This window comes from Myiozetetes cayanensis, unplaced genomic scaffold (genome assembly GCF_022539395.1).
Source record: "Myiozetetes cayanensis isolate MyiCay16 unplaced genomic scaffold, myiCay2020 scf18, whole genome shotgun sequence".
In the NCBI taxonomy this organism is placed as follows: domain Eukaryota; kingdom Metazoa; phylum Chordata; class Aves; order Passeriformes; family Tyrannidae; genus Myiozetetes; species Myiozetetes cayanensis.
In genome coordinates this window covers 14388302-14409215 of record NW_026087389.1, presented here as the reverse complement: position 1 = coordinate 14409215, position 20914 = coordinate 14388302, and the positions used below count along the sequence as shown (strand labels likewise).

Here is a 20914-nt window from a genome sequence, read left to right as displayed (position 1 = left end):
GGCACTGCAGGAATCCTGCGGTCTGGGAATGGGGAAGCGCCGGGAACAGCCTGGGGAACACAGGGGCACTGGGCTGTACTGAGGGCACTGGGGTCACCGGAGGTGGGGGGACACTGGGGAGCTACTGAGGTGTTTCTGGGGACACTCATTACTGTGGTGGCCGCGATGGCAGTGGGAGGCGCTGGGGACACAGAAAGTGGGTGCTGGAGAAGGGATGCTAAAGAGCTTAAGGACACTGGGGGGGCTCACTGTGTGGTATCATAGGTGTGGCACTGGGATGCCCTTGGACGTTGGGCAGGGTTCTTTTTTTGGGTGGTCACCACACAGGGAACTGGAATTGTTTGGGGACACTGGGGTTTCTTCTTGGGTTACTGGGAAGTGTTACTGGAGAGGGCCTTGGAGACCCTGGGGAGGATACACGGGCATCCCTGAGGACACTTGTGTAGGTGTTGCTGGAGAGCTTGGGGACACTGTGGAGTTGATACTGAGCTGGCCTGGTGGCACTGGGAGTGTTCTGGGGGGTGGCTGGGGGCACTAAGGAGGGCACCTGCTGTCATGGGCACATTTGTGGAGGGTCCTGGAAGGGCCCTGGGGACACAGAGTGTGGTGACTGGGGCTGCCATTCGATCACTGGGGGGAGTACCCCTGAAGTCACTGGGCACAGAGACCCAGGGACACTGGGATGGCTTACTGGGGCGGAGCTATGGGCACTGGTTCAGAGCAGGGGGTATGACCAGGTGAGATGGGGACAACGGGGACATTTCCACACACTGTGACCAGACCCCAGCAGACACACACTCTCATCCCCCCAACTCCAAACCGCTGGGATCCACAGCAGAGCTGCAGCTGGAGTAGGGGTCTCACATCCCCCAGGGTGGCCAGGTCACAGCCCCAGCCCCAGGGCAGGGGCAAAGCAGGGGCTGGTTGGTCTGGGCCCCCCCCTTCCCCGGCAGAAGCGCTGACACTGGGAGCTACAGGATTGCTGAGCTCAGCCCGGTGCAGATTGAAGGGGGTTTATCGGGGGGGCCTGGCTTAAGCCCCGGGTGCTGAGCGCAGCCCCCTGGCAGGCGGCCCCCCGGGACCTTGGCTCCGTCCTTGTCCCACATCGGGTGGGCAGCGGCGCCGGTGGCGGCGGCGGGCGCAGGGAGCGAGCGCTGGAGGCGGCGGGGGGCTGGAACTCGCTGCCCATCCTGGTGCTGACCTCCAAGGAGCGGGTGGTGAGCCGCAGGGCCGCGGGGCCGAGGATGGGCGCCGGGGCCAGTGCCGAGGAGAAGCATTCCCGGGAGCTGGAGAAGAAGCTCAAGGAAGACGCTGAGAAGGATGCCAGGACCGTCAAGCTTCTGCTGCTGGGTAAGGGGGAGATGACACCCCGGGGGGCATACCTATCCTTTGTGCATCCCACCCTAACAGCCCACCCAAGGTTCCTCTGGCAACTACCAACACCCCTGAACCCAACCAGCACACCCCACAGCCCCCCTGAACCCAACCAGCCCATCCAATGTTCCCCTGGCCCCCAGGTGGACCCCCTAAAACCAAGCAACCCACCCTCACAGCTCACTCAACATTCCCCTGACTCCCCCAGCACTCCTAAAAACAACCAACCCACTCCAACAGCACCCCCATTTCCAGGCATCCCTAAACCCAACCTCCCCACCTCAACAGCCCACCCAATTTTCCCTGATGACTCCAGCACCCCTAAACCAAGCCAGCACAACCCAAAAGTGTCCCCAACAACCTCACACTCCCAGACATCCCTAAAGCCAACCAACCCCTCCCCAATAACCCAACCAAAGTTTCTCTAACTGCCTTCTAAACCCAACCAGTCCAACACTCCACACAACAGCCCCTGTTCCTAAGCACCCCTAAACCCAACCAGCCCACCCTAACAGTCCCCTGACTTGCTTGGCACCCCTAAAACCAACCAGCACACCCCAACAACCCACCGCATGTTTCCCTCACACCCCCAGCACCCCTAGACCCAACCAGTCCTTCCCAACAATCTACCATTTCCCTCACTCTCAGCACTCCTAAACCCAAACAGCCAACCCCAAAACCCCACACAGTGTTTTCCTCTCCCCATCAACACCCCTAAATCCAACCAGCTACCCCGACATCCCCCCACTCCCAGGCCCCCCAACCCCAAACAATCCATCTCAAGAGCCTTCACCAAGAGCACCTAACAGCACCCCACCCTGTCAGCACCCCCTCCTCCTAAGGACCCCCATGCAGCCCCCTTGTGCTGCAGGTCCTTCCCCATCCCTCCCGGTGGTGCCTGAGGATTGGGATGCCTTGTATTTGGTGAGGCCGTGTGTGATGTGGCTGCACTCATGGCCTGGCCCAGGTCATGTCCCTCTGCACTGCCAACAGACTTAGGGAATTGAGTGCTGGGTGCTGGGGTTGCGATGCCACCATGTCCCCAACCCCTCCCTTGGGTCCCCAAGTGCATTCCCGGCTGAGCTGCTGCAGATCCCATTAGCCACAGTGGCTCAGCCCGGTCTTAATGCCACTGGCACCGGGCTGTAATCCGTCTGCACACCCTGTGCCATGGATCTGGCATGGCCAACAGGGCCCTCGAGCCGTGTCAGACTCCAGGGGTCCCAGTGGGACAGTGTGAGGCACAGTTTATCATGGGCACTGCCATGACCTGTGTTCTGTCCCCTCAGGAGCAGGAGAGTCGGGGAAGAGCACCATTGTCAAGCAGATGAAGTAAGTGCCAAGGAGGGGTCACTTGGCCATGCCCCACAGTGCCATGTGCCTGTCCCACGACACAGCCATGGGGTGCCCCTGTCCCACCATGGCTGGCTCTGCCCCATGCCACATCCATGGGCTGCGCCCACCCCTTAGCGTGTGGCTCAGCCCCATTGCACCCAGCTCAGCCCCATACCTCCCTCTCTGACCAGGATCATCCACCAGGACGGTTACTCGCTGGAGGAATGCCTGGAGTTCATTGCCATCATCTACAGCAACACACTCCAGTCCATGCTGGCCATCGTGCGGGCCATGACCACCCTCAGCATCCAGTACGGGGACACGGCTCGCCAGGTGAGGAGCATCCCACATTGGCAGAGGGTCCCTGCTGCCCCTCCGCCCCACTGAACCCCTCTCCCTTGTAGGATGATGCCCGCAAGCTGCTGCACCTCTCAGACACCATTGAGGAGGGCACCATGCCCAAGGAGATGTCGGAAATCATCGGACGGCTCTGGAAGGACACGGGCATCCAAGCCTGCTTTGACCGTGCCTCCGAGTACCAGCTCAATGACTCTGCAGGCTAGTACGTGGGGTGGGGGGTTTGGGCAGGGGGAGGGGTCAGGCACTGGATGCCAAGCCATGTCTCATGCCCACCACGTGCCCGGCCAGCTACCTGTCAGACCTGGAGCGCCTGGTGACCCCCGGCTACGTCCCCACAGAGCAGGATGTGCTGCGTTCCCGGGTCAAGACAACTGGCATCATCGAGACCCAGTTCTCCTTCAAAGACCTCAACTTCAGGTGGGGACCAGGCTTCTAATGAAGGCTGGTGTCAGCAATGGACAGGGGCACGGGGGACACTGACTCTTCCTTGTCCTGCCCAGGATGTTTGATGTGGGTGGACAGCGCTCAGAGAGGAAGAAGTGGATCCACTGCTTCGAGGGGGTGACCTGCATCATCTTCATCGCGGCCCTCAGCGCCTACGACATGGTCCTGGTGGAGGATGATGAAGTGGTGAGGAAGGCTTACCACCTCACACCCCCTCTGCTGTGTCCCCATCATGATGTGGAGAGTCACTACAGGACCGTGTCCCTCCACAGAACCGCATGCACGAGAGCCTGCACCTCTTCAACAGCATCTGCAACCACCGCTACTTCGCCACCACCTCCATCGTCCTCTTCCTCAACAAGAAGGATGTCTTCCTGGAGAAGATCAAGAAGGCCCATCTCAGCATCTGCTTCCCCGACTACGACGGTGAGTGTGGCAGTGGCTGCTGGTGGTGAGGTGCTGGTGGAGGGTTGGGTGCCACCACCCCGCCACAGTCCCCCACCAGGTGTCCTCAGTACCCCATGTAAGTGACACTGCACAAGCCTTGCTAAGGGACCACACAAGGCTTGCCCACCCCAGGGAGTGTTGGGTGATGCTGGGCCAGCACCCTGGGGGGAACCCCAGCCCAGGAGGAGACCCCACTCACTGACATGCCACCAGGTCCCAACACGTACGACGACGCGGGCAACTACATCAAGCTGCAGTTCCTGGAGCTGAACATGCGGCGGGATGTGAAGGAGATCTACTCCCACATGACCTGCGCCACTGATACCGAGAATGTCAAATTCGTCTTCGACGCCGTCACCGACATCATCATCAAGGAGAACCTCAAGGACTGCGGGCTCTTCTGAGCCCCAGCCCAGCGCCCCCTCCCCAGTACAGTCTCCCCGTCCTCCGGGACCCAGCACTGTTGCCCCCCCACCCCACCTCCACAACCAGCTCTATTTGCCCCCAACCCTCAGGATGTGACCTGCTTAGCCCCAGAGACACTCCTGGTTTGGGGCCACAAACTCACGCCCTCTCCCCACCAGCCCCCCCACCCCCCCAGCCAGCACTGTGGGGCACCCAGTACCACCGGGGGTCCCTGAGTGACCCTGGGTGCTGCAGGGCGCTGGATACTCTTGGGTGCTGTCGGTCCCTGGGTTCCTTTTGGAGCTGGGCATTGCTGGCAAGGGGGGTCCCTTGGGTGTTTCTGGGTGTCCATGAGTGCACCATGGAGCTGGGGGATGCTGGGGGGTTCCCTTGGGTGCTGCTTGGTGTCCTTGAGTGTCCCCTAGAGAGGGGAGTGTTGGTAGTCTCCAGGAACCCCTTGGAGCTGGAATTCCCTCAGGTGTGGGGTGCCCATGGATGCTCCATCAACCTGGGACTCCTTGCAGGCTGCTGGGTGCAAGGATTGCTACATCTCCCTCTGGGCTACAGGTCACTGGGTTCTCCAGGGCACTGGGTGTCCCCAAGGACTGTGTGATACCAGGGCCTCCTGGGTGCCCCCATCCCCCTTGCTGCAGAGCCAGGGCATGGTCATGTGTCCGTCCCCACCCTGCAGCCCTCTCAGGGTGGGCTCAGCCCTGAAGCAGCATCCCAGCTCCATCCCCGAGGGCCCCATCCCTGCTCCCACCTCTCATACCCAGGGGTTTCTGCTGATCCTGGTGGGATACCAGCCCACCTCCGAGTCCCTCTTACACCCCAGGGCCCTCCTCAACCCACCCACAGAGGTGAAGCCCCCCTGCCCACCCCCATGTCACAAAGGCGGTTTCAGTACATGTTTTTTTTCCTTTTTTTTTTTTTTTCCTTTCTACATTTTATTATTTCAAACCGTGTGAACAATTCGGAAAAACATCCTGTGGGAAAAGCGAGGCCGCAGGCACCGGCTGAAGGGTCCCCCCTGGGCTGGGGGGGGACAGGGGGGGCCACTCTGTACAGCGGGCTCTCCTCGCCCAACGCAACAGCTAGACCTAAAAACTAGGCTTACAAAGAGGGGGGGGGATAGAGGCAGCGGGCAGCACCCCCTGCCCGCCCTCCTGCCCAGGCTGCCCATCGGGATGGGGGGCAGCAAGGCGGGGTGGGGTGCAGACCCTCCCCCCCAAGGCACACGGTTGGGGGGTGGGCTGGCCATGGAGGACGCCGCCACCACGTAGCACTTGATGCTTTTAAATAGTTTGGTAAAAACGTTTCTTTAAAAAGCAACCTGATCCCAACCGGTGTGGTGTGGTTTTTTTTGCATGGTTTTGGGTTTGGGTTTTTTTTTTTTTTTTTTTTTTTTTTTTTCTTCTTTCTTTTCTGGTTTGCTAAAAGGAATGTCATCGGTCGTGTTTGTGGCTGGGTGGGCATCCCCGAGGGGACCCTGTGCCCCCCGTGCCAGCAACACTTGCAATGTAAACAGTGAGAAGAGCGCCAGGGCTCGGAGTGAATGAAGTCGGGGCTGGAGCGGTTCAGGGGTTACAAACCAAGATTAAAACCTTGTCTTCCCTGGGAAGGGCGACGCTGGCGAGGAGGAGGAGGAGGAGGAGGACAATGGTGGGGGGCAAGCACAGGCGGCAGGAGGGACATTGGGCCCTGCCACTGTGCTGGCACCCAAAAAGTCTCTTTATGGGGTGGGGACAGAGGGATGAATCCAAAGAGAAGCAGGAGTGGGAGGTGGCGTGGTCCTTCCTTCGGGGGTCCTAGGAGAGAGAGCAGGGGTGAGTAGGGGAGGGTCTGGGGACAGGGGGCAGCCTGCAGCTGGCAGGCAGTGCCCAGCGCCTCCCTGGAGGATGCTTCATGACCACCCCATTTGGGGGGGCCACCACTGAGCTCATCACCCACCTGGGCAGCGCCACCCTCAGAAGAGCCCACAGTCCTTCAGGTTGTTTTTGATGATGACGTCGGTGACGGCGTCAAAGACGAACTGCACGTTCTTGGTGTCGGTGGCGCAGGTGAAGTGGGTGTAGATCTCCTTGGTGTCCTTCCGCTTGTTCAGGTCCTCAAACTTGCTCTGGATGTAGCTGGCTGCCTCGTCATACTTGTTGGCCCCTGGGGAGGAGGAGACACTGGGCTGCCCCACAGTTGCCCATGGCCACCAGCAACCCCTGCCACAGGCACCGAAGAGCTTTGGGCCTGGCTTGGCTCCCCGTGCTGCCACAGCCACCGCCCCAATGCCAAACTGATGCTCCAAAGGCAGAGTGAGCCTCAGCTAACCCCCTAGGGCTGCTGCCTCCGTGTTGTGTCCTCCCACATCTTCCCCCATCCCCTGGGGCACCCCAAACACCACCACATCCCGCTTTCTGCACCAACACACTGCTCCTCAGTCACAGGAGAGCCACCATCTCCATCCCCAACATCTCCTGCTACTCAGCCCGATACTCCTGCCAGGAGGACAGGGGGGGCACTGCAGGTCCCGGTGGTACCTGTGTACTCGGGGAAGCAGATGGTGAGGGAGCTGTGCACGATCTTCTCCTCAAAGAGATCCTTCTTGTTGAGGAAGAGGATGATGGACGTGTCTGTGAACCACTTGTTATTGCAGATGCTGTCGAACAGCTTCATGCTCTCGTGCATCCGGTTCTGGTAGGGGAGATGGCAGCATGAGCTGGACAGGGAGCCCCAAGCAGCACCCACCCCACTGCTCCCCACCCTGGCACCTCCCATGTTACTGCCTGCCCAGGCAGGGATGCCAATGGACCTTCTAGGCTTGGACCACACTGGTGGCCCCCAGAGGACGGGGTGCTCCCCCAGCCCCACAAGGAGGGGAGGGCTCACAGTGCTGGCTCCATCCCTGTGACTCACCATCTCCTCATCTTCAGCCAGCACCAGATCATAGGCACTCAGGGCCACGCAGAAAATGATGGCAGTCACCCCCTCGAAGCAGTGGATCCACTTCTTCCGCTCCGAGCGCTGGCCACCCACGTCAAACATCCTGCAGCAGGGAGGTGATGTGGGGATGGGCAGCAGCTCCTGGCCCCACAGCCCTCGCCCCATGCCCTGACTCAGGGCCCCCAGCTGCCCAGAGCAGGAGCAGCGCTGGCATGGGCACAGCACGGTGCCTCCGCCCCTGGGTTTTGCCAGTGCCGAAGACCTGACCAGCACCTGCTGCCTGTCTCAGGGACAGGGCAGCGTCCGGGCTCTTTTCCCAACTGGAGCAGATCCCTGACATGAGCCAGAGGCAGGATCAGGCCACCTTTCCCAGGAAGTGTCAGTGTGATGCTTCCTGGGGATCTGCTCCAGAGTGGGCACTGTGGGGCTGTGCCAGAGACCTTGGGCCAAGGGAAGCCAAGTGGCTGCAGGCTCAGCAGGACTACAGGAGCACAAGGGCTCAAGGATGATCCCAGGTGCACTATGTGCCTCTCCTGCCACAGGCAGCAGAGGATGCCCTGCCTCCACAGGGAAGAGCCCAGCAGCAGCACCATGGCCATGTTCATCCCGGCTGGCAGGAAGGCATTCCCACCAGGACACGTTGCATTCCCTCCCTCTAGACCCCCACCACTGCCACCTCCAAAGCACTGTCCTGGTGATGTGTGACCAAGCATCTCCATCCCACCGGGGTGACACAGGGGTCCCTGAGAGCCTCTCGCATTCAGAGAGGACCCCAGCAGGTCTTTCTGACATCAGCTCTGTTGCCATGGGACTAAATCCCCTGGGATGTGCGCAATGCCAGCTTTTTGCCTCAGAAACTGGAGCCCTGACTATTTCCCGTGGGTTTCAGTGGAAAGCAGCTGCAGGGTGCCAGCAGGCAGCAGTGCCAGTGCCTGACCCCAAGACCCCAGCTCCTCCCCAGTGCCCTTCCCACAGCGGAAGCAGCGTCACCGCACCCGGAGGATGGATGCCTTCCCCCTTCCCCTCCGTGCCAGAGCCTGGATCCGCCCCTGGGCTGAGCCCTGCGACGCGCTTTTGAGGCTGTTCCAGCTCTTTCAGCGGTTTCCGCTCTCTCTGAGGCAGCAGTTCCCGCCATGAGCAAACCCGGGCTAGGGGAACTTGGTGCACACAGTGTGCAACCAGCATCCATCCCGGGGAGGAAGGGGGGTTTTTTTGCCGTGGGGAAGGCAAAAGGTCCGACATACTTGAAGTGCAGGTCCTTGAAGGTGAAGTGGGTCTCTACAATGCCGGTGGTCTTCACCCTGGTGCGCAGCACATCCTGCTGGGTGGGGATGTAGTCGGCACGGGCTATCCTCTCCAGGTCGTTCAGGTAGCTGGGGAGTAAGAGGAAAGGCTCTGTGGGAGTTGGACTGTGGGGCACAACCCACCAAATCCCACGGGACATCCCCACACCATACCAAACATCCCCTGTCCATCTCCCAGCATTGTCCACTCAGAGTGGGCAGTGCCAAGCTGGGTAGCACAGTGAGGGCCCCATCTGCACCCTGGGTCACCCCATGTCCCTGCCAGACACCAGGGGTGGCACAGGACACACAGGATCAAGGGACTGGGGAGCAGTGTGCTGGCGCTGGGAGCCAGGCAGAGGATGCAGCCGGAGCAGGGGGGCTCACCCGGTTCCCCGGCCGTTTGCACAGGGGGGAAATGGCAAGGGGAAAATATTCAGCGCTATGGCAACCAGCCGCAGCGCCGGCGGAAACAATTGATGGCGCCGTGCCATTTATAGTCAAAAACACAAAGGGACGGCGTCCTGGGAGGAAGCGGGAGGCGGGTGGCCGGAGAGACAGGGAGCAGCACAGCAGCCATCCCCGGCCATCGCCTGCCCTGCTGCCCACACAGGCTCCCAGCAGCGGTGGTGGCCTGTCCCCAAGGTGCAGCACCCACCGTGACCGTGACCGTGACAACCAAGAGCTGCTGGGGGTGGATCAAGGCGGGTTTTGATTTCTCCAGCTCACATTGCTTTAATTGGGTTACTGCAAACGGGCTCCTTTAAGCAAATTAGGCTTGTCTTAATTAAGGTATTTGCAGAGCCGTAATCTGGTGAAAGCCAGATTACAGCCCGCAAGGCCATAGGGATCCTTGGCTCTGGCGGAAGCACAGCCGCTCGCCAGCTCCTGGGAAACCCTGCAGCGTGCCGGGGCGAGGCCGGGGCCGGAGGTGCACCGGGACCCTGCCGTGCGTGAGGCTGGGGGGCCGGCACGTTGCTGCTGTGGAGCAGCTCAAAAACAGCCGGAAACACAGACGGCCTCCGGCTGACAAAAAAACAGGAAACACCGCAGCAGGGCCCTGCGCTGCGCCAGCGGCTCTTGGACCTTGCGCCAAGCCCCGGGGTGCTGGTGAACGCCACCCTGGCACCCCAAGATCCTGGAACCCTAAGGCACTGTGGAGGAGGAGGCTGCAGCTGCTGCAGGCACTGCTGGGGCACTGGTGGGCTGCACGCCAGGCACGGCACAGGGCTCCTCATCGCTGGGTTCCTTCTGCCAGCAGCACAGTGAGCACAACATCATCCCCATGGGATGGGCAGGGCATCAACCACTGCACTGGCATATCCACAGGGCTGGAAAAGGGCTGGAGCAACAGCTTGAGGGCACTCCTAATTAATGGCTGTCCAACCCTCACCCTAACAGCTCTAACAGCAATACACAACTTGTAGACGCTGTGCAAATACACTTGCTCCAACTCCATGTGTGAGCTGCCAGGTACCTGCTGAGTGTCCCCTGCACCCACTGCTGGGGAAATGCCTCACTGATGGGGCTGAGCAGACAGGAGCCAGGAGGGTGGGTGTGTGCCGGTCAGGAGGAAGTGAAACCCATGGGTGCTGGGGGAAAGCGCCACCAGGAGCTTCTCCAGGGTTGGCACTCACCAGGAGCTTTCCTGCAACCTCTTCCCCACAACAACCTCCATGAAGAAGGGGGACCCAGCAGAGCCATGCAGGAGGGGACAGCTGGGGGTTGGACAGCCCTGGGTTGGCAGCAAGTCCCAAGTGTGCTCAATCCCACACAGTGGGGCCAGGCTTGGCGGGGTGTTCCTGGCTCACCATGAGCTACCCTGCCACACTTTACCACGAGGGCACTGTGCAAGCTAAATGCAGACTCATCTGTGTTGCCCTCTCCAGCTGTGATACATTAGTCAGATTAACTTATATTTATTAATCTCTTCAAGGATAAACCCAACCAGATGCATCAATTTATCTACCTAAACACTGGCTTGCTGGATAATGTGCCAGTTTAAAGCTGAGTCTTTCCATATAAAATCAGTTAAAAAGGAAAAGAAAAGCCTCTTGGACATCCTACTCATCCTCTTCAGATCTAAGTGTCCCCAGTGCTTTCCTTGGGTTTTTTTTCATGGCCCATGAAGGGTGATGAGGGTGGGCAGGACCCCAGCTGTGCTCATATGGGGGAGTCACTGAGAAGCACCCCCCAAGAAAGGGCACAGAGCAGTGGAAGGAGGGAGAAGCCCCAGTGCCCCCCCTCCCGGGGGACACAGCACCCCACCAGAGGAGGAAACAGCTTTCGAAACATCCGCCTTCCCAGTTCTGCTCCGGCTCAGCCCCAGCATCGCGTGGGAAGTGGCGGCACCAGCCCCAAGCCTGGCGATGGAGAACAGAGGCCCCCAGAGGGATTTTCTGCTGCTCAATAAAAGTGCCGCGGTCCACAGGGCCCAGATCAGCCCAGCTGTGGCAGAGGAGCGGGGGCACTCACTAGGCAGCAGAGTCGTTCAGCTGGTACTCTCGGGAGCGGTTGAAACAGGCCTGGACCCCATTGTCAGCCCACAGCCTCCGGATGACATTGGCCAGGTCCTCCGGCATGATGCCCTGCTCCTCAGCGGTGCAGGAGAGCGCAAACAGCTGCCGAGCATCATCCTGCAGGGAAAAAACAGGGCTTCAGCACTGGCACAGGGTTAGCAAAGTTCACTCTGCCCCAGAGGACCTCACTGGGGCCCAACGGATCCCACATGGACAGCACGGTGGAAGCTCCAGTGGTGGATGGGGATGAGACCCAAGGGAAGTAGCAGGACCCCCACCTCTGCACCCATCAGGGGCTGTGCCAGTGCAGCCACCCATGGGTTATGCTTTGAGTCCCCCCATCCTCAGTGCCAGAGACAGGAGGACACAGTCATCCAGGGAACAACAGGGCTTGTGCAGGGCCACCCTCAATCCTCGTCCAGCTTTGGGCACATTTGCTTTAGCCCCCAAGAACCCCCATCCCTGCCAGGCGTAGTGAGAGCAGGAGAGCACCCACCGCTCTGGAGGAGTCTCCAAAGTCAATCTGCAGGTTCCCCATTGCCTTGATGATGGCCATGATGGACTGGATGGTGTTGCTGTAGACCACGGCTTTGTACTGCCGGCACTCCTCCTCTGAGTAGCCATCCTCGTGGATGATCCTGGGGTAGGGGAGAGACACAGACAAGGTCAGCCCTTTGTGGGGCACCCCAGGGTGCTGCTCCCCATACGTGCTCTGTGGCAACACGGATGGGGAGCTTTCCCTGACCAAGGGGAATGGTCTGAGGTCTGAGTGGTGTTGGCCACAGTGACAGTGTAGGGACCACTCACTTCATCTGTTTGACAATGGTGCTCTTCCCAGACTCGCCGGCACCTGCGGAGAAATGAGAAGGGAGGATGAGGTCCTGCTCAAAGCCAGGGACCCCCACCCGACTGGGACACCCCTCCAGCCCAGGGAGGGAACACAGCAGGTGCCTCAGCCACCAGAGAAGAGCTCCCAGCATTGGCAAGAGCAGATGTTTGGAGGGGCACTGGGAATATCAGGACCAAGAAAGAGGGAGGTAAAGGGGAGCCTGTGGGGGACTTCGCAGTAGTTCCTGAGGGGAGAAATGACACCTGCTCTGGGCCAGGAAAATGGCATCAACACACTAACATTTGCCCACGACACCACATGCCGCAGCCCCAGCTTTGGCTGAGCTTGGGGACTCCCTGTGGTGGGGTGGCCGAGCCTTGTCCATCACGTGCCATCCCAGCTCCAGGCACAACCTGAGCTTAGCTACCACATCCCATGTGCTGGGGGACGATGGACACCAGCCTCGCTGCATGCCCACGGCTGGAGCAGGCAGAGGCCAGGATGCAGGGATGCTCATGTCACCAGGTACAGGCAGGGAACTCGGGAAGAAGCTGCCACCTCCGCCAGCCAGCTCGAGCGATCCCAGCGGGACCAGCCACCCCCGACTGGTTCTTAAATAGCGCACACTTCCCAACCTGCCAGGCCCTGTGCCCCAGTTCACTGCAGAGGCAGCTGCCAGCAGGGAAAGACGGCGGCTTTTGGGGTCATTTCGTTTTCCAGCATCCAAACATAGGGTTCCAGAAGTTCAGAGGGACAGCCAGGGTGCCCAAGGTAACCTCTTCACCACCCTGTCCCCCTCAGGGATGTCATCCCTACGCAGGCAACGTGCAGCTTTGCCCAGCCCTCCCACCCCAGCTGCAAGCAGGGAAGCAGCAAAGTCACCCTGGTTACAAGAAAGGGGAAGCTGAAAGGGGAAGCTGAAAGGGGCGGTGCATGTCCCTTGTCCCCTTTCTGGACAGGGAGTGCCACAAGATGGATGAGTGCCTGGTTGGTCTCGCCCTGAGGACCCTCACCAGGATAAGGCCTTTTTGGCTGGGGAACAGCATGGTCCTTGCCTCTGGGTGCAGGTCCCAGGGGATCTCCCCAAGCCAAGTCCATTCCTGTGTCCTCTCACAGCCCTCTCAGTGGCATTCCTGTACATTTTCAGTCCATTCCTGTGTCCCCAACACTGCCTTCAGCCACGGAGCTGCCCTTCTGGGGGGCCCCAAGAAGGGCTGTGCCAGCACGGCCGCAGAGGGGGCAGAGAGATTACAAAGAGGTTAAAAAAAAAAATTAGAAAAAAAAAAAAAGATTATGCTAAAACTAACTGGCAAGAACAGGGCCCAAACTCCTTCTGCACATGTCCCCAGCCTGAATGCCACCCAGGTGACACGTACCCCCAGGGACACCACCGCAGCACTGCTCAGGGTACAGAGCACCCTGATGCTGGGGCCAGACTGAGGCTATGCAGACCCTGTATTCATTGCCAGGAGCACCGTGCTCCATGGTTCCCGAGCTGTATGTGTCGAGGGAGAGGCTCTGCTCAGCTCAGAGGTCACCATTCAGCACAGCAGGGGCTCTCCAGCACTGCGGACCGATCCTTCCCCGGTGCCTTTGGGATGCTGACGCGGCACCCAGCACAGTCCAGCCAGCGCTCGTGGTCAGTGCTGGCAACTCCTGCCCGGAGCTGGGAGCAGGGGAGAAGGACTCGGCCTATCCCTTCATTTTTTCCATTAAATACCTCTGGTTTCTGACACCACCACCGTGTACTGCTGGGTCGGGCGGCCAGAGCCAGTTGCACTCACCCTGCCCTTCCCTGGTGGGTGCCTGGACAGGTAAACTGAGGCACGTGACAAGCAAGGATCCTGCTTATCAGCATCCCTGGGGTCAGGTGCCAGACAGCCAGACAGCTGTTTCCCATTCTCCTGCTCTGCCTTACCCTGACATTTGCTCCCTGCCAGGAGGGAACAATCCCCTGGGACCTCCTGCCTGCAGGAGTGACAGTCGCAGGGTGACCATCACCAAAGCTGACCATTTCCTTGCAAACTTCCCCAGAGTCTCCTGGCTCCTTCCCTGTTCCATAAGGAAGGTGGTCATGCTGCTTCCCCCTGTTCCAAGTCAGCACCTCTGCCTGCTACCAGGAGCTCACCTAGCACAAGAGCCTGTGCACTTGCATTGAGCAGGAATTTGGGTCTGAATTAATACCCCCCCTCCCGTGTGGGGGACCATCCCTGGCCCCCCCGGTGAGTGCAGTGGAGGGGAAGGGTTTCCAATCCCCGGAAAACCCCAGCTGCCGCTCATTCAGCCCCAAAACAATTCCTGGGCCGGAAGCCAAGCGCCGGCTTCCACCCTCCAGCCCAGCCCAGGCAGGACGAGGCGCTGTCAGAGGGGCTTTGCCTCCTCTGGACCCTCCTGGCAGCATCAGGGGAGGCAGAGACACCCCCCTACCACCATGGGCTGACCCCACAGCTGTGCTTCCTCCAGCCCTGCCTCTCTGCCAGGAGCAGGCAGTTCTCAGGGCAGTGCTTGGCAAAACAGGAGGAGAGCTCTCTCTAGAGCTCATTTCCTCCTTTTTTTGTTAAAAATAATCTTCAAAACTTAAAATAAGCAAGCAGCTGCCCAGCTCCAGAACACCCTGCTGATCTACTGGCAAAAAGTTTATTGAGCCAACATATATATTTTGCAGCCCACGATTTACGACACTTTCTGGGCAGTAGATATTTAATGCAATACATGCACATAGTTCTGGGCAGCACATATGTAATCCCTATATTTTAGGAGCTGGCCACAGGTTTCAGGATCCACCTCATCCCGCATCACAAAGAGAGAATTTTCCATTTTTCCACACGGCACCATCACGTTCTATGCCTTCAAATATCCAGGCATGGATGGAAGCAATGCACAGCTGGAAAATTTGCCTTATTATAGAGGGAAAGCTGGAATTCAATCCACCAGCGGGTCCGGAGCCATCCCCATCCCCAGCAGCCGAAGCCCCATCCCCAGACGTTGTCCCAGCAAGTTTTCCCAGCCTGGCAAACAGCAGCTATTACTTGAGCATGGATTTACCAATGGGTTTTAGTTCTGGACAAACTCACCAATCCCTTTCCCTGCAGGACACAAGGATGGCTGAACAAAGGGATGGCTGTGGAGCCCACCCCCCTCAGCACCTGTGGGGTCCCCACCACCAAATGAGACTGTCAAAGGGATGTCTTAAAGCAGATTTATCCTAAAGACTCAAAAACCAACAATAAAAAGAGATTCAACGTTTTCCTTCCTACCCAAAATAGATGGAAAATTGCTGTAAAAATAATCGCATTTTTTTAAAACCCCACAGTGCCATAGGGCGTTTTTCCCAAGGGCCATCCCATTCCAGCACAGGGCTGGCTGCTTCCCAGAAGGAGCCTGTGCATCAACAGCTGGTAGATGCCACGTCCCCAGGCAGGACCTCATAAAAAATTGGAGGGCACCAGGGAGGCGCAGACCCCCCTGTCCAGGGCAGCAGAAAAAAAAACCAACAGAAGTAAATAAAATAGAAATAAATTGGCAGCAGGAAGGATGCTCGGAGCACACAGGGAGAAGGTGGGCTGGGTATGGTTTCCGAAGGGGAGCATGGAAAATGCCCACAAGGCCTGCCGGTGTTCGCAAGCTGGACAAAACTATCCTTGTGCCGGGCTTTTTCCAGGAATCCCGGGACTTTGCTGCTCGGTTGCTGACCCTGCCACAGCCAGAGCGGTCCCTCTCCCCCTCCACTGAGTGCCCCCAGGCCTGGGTGCCATCATCCCCTTCATGCTGCCCTGATGGGACGGGGGCTCACCCGCTGGCACCCAAATCCCCCTGCCTGAGTTTTCCACCGATGGGAGGGTGGATTACTCAGCTCCCCCAGCTCTGGTGATTCAACCAGTCTCCAGCCCGGAAACCCGCGCTCCGGGCCTGGAGCAGGAAACCCGGTGGCTGCGGAAAGGCCAGGCCAGCCCTGGCTATAAACAGTGCTTGGGGACACCGTGATCCCAGCACTCACCAGCACCCACAGCCCTGGGTGGGCTCACACCATGGGACACCTTCTTCCATAAAGCTACATATATATAGGCAAAGCAGTACATATATACACACTTTTTGATATATATAAGTCAATGTGTATACTGCTCCATACAAAAGAGTAATGTGTGTGTGTATATATATATATACACACAAAATGCAATATATATGTATTTTAAAATAGAATTTCTAATGCTTATATGAAAATATATGTAAAATATGTACATATAAGCCTGCTGCTTCTCCTGGGCAAAGCCTAAGTGCTCATATTGGAGCAGAGGGTAGCTGCCTGCCCCTGGGACTTCACCAGTGGGGGCATGAGAGTGACTCATCCCAGGGCTTGAGTGCCAGGGTCCTTCCTCCTATCCCATCCCATCCCATCCCATCCCATCCCATCCCATCCCATCCCATCCCATCCCAAGTCTGTACACCAGCTCCAGGGGATTGGATGTGGGATCCCCTCTGGATCTAACAGCACTGAGTTTTTCCCTGTTCACCATGACACCTCCTGGTCCACGATCACAAACACCACTGGGGCTCCCAGCGTTCCCAGTGAAGGGAACACAACCCATCACCCAGGGCTGGGGCAGGAGGGAGGACAGAAACAACTCCGCGAGACAGGATGAAGCACAACAAACCAGGCGGCTCACACGGAACCCAGGGCAGTGCCGGGGCCACACAGCCTCCGAAAGTCACAGCTGGTCCCTCCCTTCCTCTATTTTTATGCAAGCCCAAAAAAAAAAAAACCACCAACAAAGTGGCTTCCGAGCCCTGCCCTGGCCGCCCTCGCCCCAGCCACGGCTGGAACAGGCAGCTCCTGCGTGATGTCCCCCAGAGGCACCACCAGGGGGGTGCGAGGGCAGCGTCCTCGTCCCGGGGTCTGCACCTGCAGCACTGCAAACCCCTGGGGATCGACAGGACCAACCCACCAGCGCCTTCCCCACCTCTAGTGCAGCTGAGAAATCCTTTTGCTTTCCTAATGCTCCAAAGATAAAGAATAAGGGAGTTTGAACATGGTGATCACTTGCCTGCTGCCAATCCTGCATCCAACCCAGAGCATTCCAGCTCCCACAGGCAGGGAGGTGGGGTGGTCAGAACCTCCAGAAGGAGGTTGTAGCTTCAGGGGTTTGAGTCCTGGTGATGCCCAGGAGCTGACAGTGACCAAGAAGTGCTGGGAATGCTGCTGCATGGGGTGGATGCTCCAGATGCTTTCAGTTGTCAGTGGTGGCTTCTGGCCTCTCCCAGCACCAAAACCTTGGGAGACTGCAGGTTTCCAGGGGCAGGGAGGGGGACATTGGTTTATTTGTGGGGAACTGCTTCGTCGGGGAGGATCGCTTCATCTGGGTCTTCCCATCAGACAACGGAGCTTCAAACTTTCCAGCACACAACCTGTTTGCCGGAGCCAGCAAATGGCAGAGGAAAACCTGCAGACATCGAGAGGTGCAGGAGTGGTGCTGTGCCCACGCCTGCAGATCCACACGCCACTGGGGGGGTCCTGCACTGGCAGTGCGTCCATCCCTCTCCAGCTCACTGCCACAGCACAGGAAAGGCAGAAGCAGGCTCACCACACACAGGGCATGGCACAGAGCCAAAGCAGCTGCACCAGTCAGCCCCAAGCCCTCCACGGTCCTACACTCGCAGTGCCACTGCCACACACGAGACCATCACCCTCCGCTCACGCCACGTCCTGCCGGCAGCGGTGTCCCGGCCCCAAGCCTCGGCTGTGGGACAGCACAGGTTGCCAGCAAAAAACACGCCACGCTTGGAAGAGGCATCTCCTCCTCGTGCCGCAGGTTGATGCGGCACAAAGGGTGAAGCTGTTTTTCTCCTTAGTTTTTGCCCCTCCCTTTTCCTGGAGGAGGCAGGAGGGCTGCAGCCCCCAAGGAGGACCACGGAGCTCTGCCTTGCTGAGCGCAACCAGGAGCTGTGGGGCCCACCAAAAAGCACCCGCCTGGACTCATGTGAGGCCTTGGGTCTCCTCCAAGCTTCCCCTGACCATAGGGAAAAAAAAATAAGTCATAGGAAGGGTGAGCAGCAGGGTGGTGGGAGCACCCCTGGCACTGTGGTTCCACCAAAGGGGTTCTTGCAGAGGGGGATGTTGCAAGCAGCAGCCCCCTGGGGGGAAGCAGCGCTGGCCCCACCTCCCCAGCCACTCCCTGACAGCTTGGGAGGATTTTCCAGCCATGGCTCAGCTCGGAAATGGGTAGTGATGACCCAAGGCTCTGGTGTTATTGACACCTGAACAGCTTCAAGGGGAAGGGAAAAAAAACTTAGAAAATGCACAGAAAGAGCTACTTAGCTCTATTTTTGGCTTTAGAAACCATCTGAGATCAGAAATGCCGCTCATAAATGCCGGCCCCAGCAGAAGGGAGTGAGGACATCCTCTTCCTCCTCCTGCCTCCACTTCGGGACAGAGCGAGACCCAGGAAAGGGATGTCAGCCAGTCAGCCCACACCACGATCCCTGCTCTCTGGCAAGCCCCTAACCACCCCTCAGTGATATTCAGTGCCACCAGTGTGATGCTGCCCATCCCAGACAGTCCCAGGAGCCTCCCATAGGAGGTTCCAAACCCCCCCAGCCAGCTACAGTCCCCGTTACTTCCCACCAGGCAGTGGTCCGAGTGGAGCCGAACTGGCAGTGAGGCCCGCATGGGAACAGCTCACAGCAAAGGGGGGGCACATGTTTCCCTACCATTCCGCAAACCCCACGGGGGGTTTCACTCCCCTCACTCTTTCTCCCCTCTGGAAAGAAGTGGGGCAGCAACCGTGCCCAACCAGCAAACCCCACAACAGCACAGACCCCCACCCAAAACCCCCAGGACGGGTCCTGCTGCCAGCACAGCTCACGCCAAGGCAAAAACAAAATCAGAACTGAGCAAAATGAAAACAGGCGAGGCGTTCCGACAAAGGAGCGTTTCGAGGCGTTAATTACGTATTTCTCAAGGCAGGCAGGGGTTGAGCAAATAAAGGGCTGCCGGATTTCGGCGTGACTTCCTGCTGCCGGCAGCTTCCTCTGCCGACGGCGATGAGCCCAAAAGACATTTTCTGCCAGGGATCCCGCTGCCCATCCCACCGCCCCAGAGCGCCGTGGGAGCCCCGCGCGCTCCCGCCTCACACCTGGAACGGGGCTCTCCCTGGGAATTTCGTAAAGGGAATAAACAGCCCAACTGAGAGTCATTAGAAGAAATAATAAATTAAAATAACGAAGCGGCTGCCTTGCCCGCAGGCACAGGGCAGGGCTGTGAACGCCCACGGGAGCATCGCTGGGTCGCTTTGAAGAACGCAAGCAGCCCGTTATCAGCACCAAAATCGAGTGTCCGTGGGGCAGAGAGCCCCTGGATTGTGGGGGTTCTGCCCACCATGGGCAGTGGTTTGAGCCCCTTGCTACCCATAGAAAGGGAAGGTGTGACTGAGGGGCTCAGGCCTTTTCCCACGCCCCAGAGTGGGGAGGCTCAGGGCAGTGGATGCCTGTTGGCCCCATTACCTCCACCACAGCTAACCCGAGGCCAGGGTGAGAGGAGCCCACGGAGGAACTCCCCAGTACAGCCGGGCAGTTGGGGGTCCTGGGCAGGCAGGACAGGGTGCCCTGGCTTGCAGGACCTTTGCTGGTGGACATCCATCCAACAGGAGGGTGGGGATGCCACTACCTGTGTCCCAAAGGGTTGTGCCCAGGCTGGACCGGGCTGAGGGAACAGTACAGTAGTGGGGTGGCAGCCACTTCTGGGGGGAACCCCACAGCACAGGGTGGGGTGGCACCCACTCCCAAGGGATACTCAACGCTTGCTGTAGGGCCAGCACTCCACTCCCTGGGAGATTCCCAAAGTCTGAAGTGGGGCTGGCATCCTGTTTGCAGAGGGGAGGGGAAGGCATCCCACCGCAGAGGGGATCCCCAGGGTCTCCTGTGCGGAGAGCACTCCACTCCTGGGGGGAAATCCCTGGGGCCTGGGATAGGGTCAACACCCCACTTCTGGGGGGAATCCCTGGGACGTGGGAGAGAGTCAACACCCCACTTCTGGGGGGGATCCCCAAGGCCTGCTGCGGGGACAGCACCCCCCCGGGCGGGGGGCTGACCCGAAGCCTGGGGCGGGGCAGGCCCCCCGCTCCCGGGGGGATCCCCGGGGCCCGAGATGGAGCCGACAGCCCACTGTGGGGGGACCCCGCAGCCTGGGCTGGGGCCAGCATCCCACTCATGGGGGATCCCCGGGGCGGGGCGGGGCGGGGCGAGCACCCCCGACGCTGGCACCCGGGGTCGCTCCGGGCCAACGCGGGGCGGAGGTGGCGGATCCGCTCGGTTCCGGCAGGGCCGGGCCGGGCCGGACGGGGAAGCCAAGTGGGAGAGGTGGGGGGTCCCGGGGGAGGGGTCCCGAGGGGCGGAGGGCTTCTCACCGAGCAGCAGCAGCTTCACCTCCCGCGCCGCCTTCTCGCCATCCTCCCGCAGGTTCTTGTCGATCATGCGGGAGCGCTCGGCGGCCGCCTTGTCCTCGGCGCTCACGGTGCAGCCCATGGCGGCGGCGGCGGCTGCTGCGCGCGCCCGCGGCTCTGCCGGCCCGGCCCGCCCCGCCACGCCCCGCCCCTGCGCGCGCCCGGGGGGCGGGGCCTGCGGGGCGGGGCCAATGAGGCGGGGCGCTGGCGGGGCGGGGCCGAGGGGCGGGGCTTCGTGCCCGCCGGAGCGCGGGCCCCCGCGCGGCGACGGCGGGAAACGGCGCGGGGGGGACGCGGGGACGGGAACTGAGGGGGGGACACGGTGTGTGAAGGGTCAGGAGTGGGGCAGGACACGGTGTGTGAAGGGACAGGCGGACACCGGCCGCGGTGTGCCACAGGACAGACGTGGAGGGGGAGATGGAGTCTGGGTGTTGCGTTTTGGGACTGGGGCCCTTTGGGTGCAGAGTAATAGGTGCAGCCCTGGGGCCAGCTGTGTGGGTGATGCTTTGTCTCGGGGCCACCTTCTGCGGGGACGCGGTGTCATGGGGT

At 59.7% G+C, this 20914-nt stretch overlaps 2 protein-coding genes across 2 annotated transcripts; one reads left to right on the top strand and one right to left on the bottom strand.

Moving 5' to 3' along the window:
• The first annotated feature begins 1095 nt into the window (after positions 1–1095).
• GNAT1 (G protein subunit alpha transducin 1) lies at positions 1096–4499 on the top strand. The gene is made up of 8 exons (XM_050312853.1): positions 1096–1350; positions 2664–2706; positions 2901–3042; positions 3114–3271; positions 3358–3486; positions 3570–3699; positions 3786–3939; positions 4174–4499. Exons 1-8 carry the CDS (start codon positions 1245–1247, stop codon positions 4362–4364), a joined length of 1053 nt encoding a protein of 350 aa, XP_050168810.1. The 5' UTR covers positions 1096–1244; the 3' UTR covers positions 4365–4499.
• A 1238-nt stretch (positions 4500–5737) lies between these two features.
• On the bottom strand, positions 5738–20501 carry GNAI2 (G protein subunit alpha i2). The gene is made up of 9 exons (XM_050312950.1): positions 20330–20501; positions 11909–11951; positions 11598–11739; positions 11058–11218; positions 8544–8672; positions 7273–7402; positions 6897–7050; positions 6316–6522; positions 5738–6173 (listed from the first exon to the last, which is right to left on the bottom strand). The coding sequence occupies exons 1-8, from the start codon at positions 20445–20447 to the stop codon at positions 6332–6334; spliced, it is 1068 nt and encodes a 355-aa protein (XP_050168907.1). The 5' UTR covers positions 20448–20501; the 3' UTR covers positions 5738–6173; positions 6316–6331.
• Positions 20502–20914: the final 413 nt, after the last annotated feature.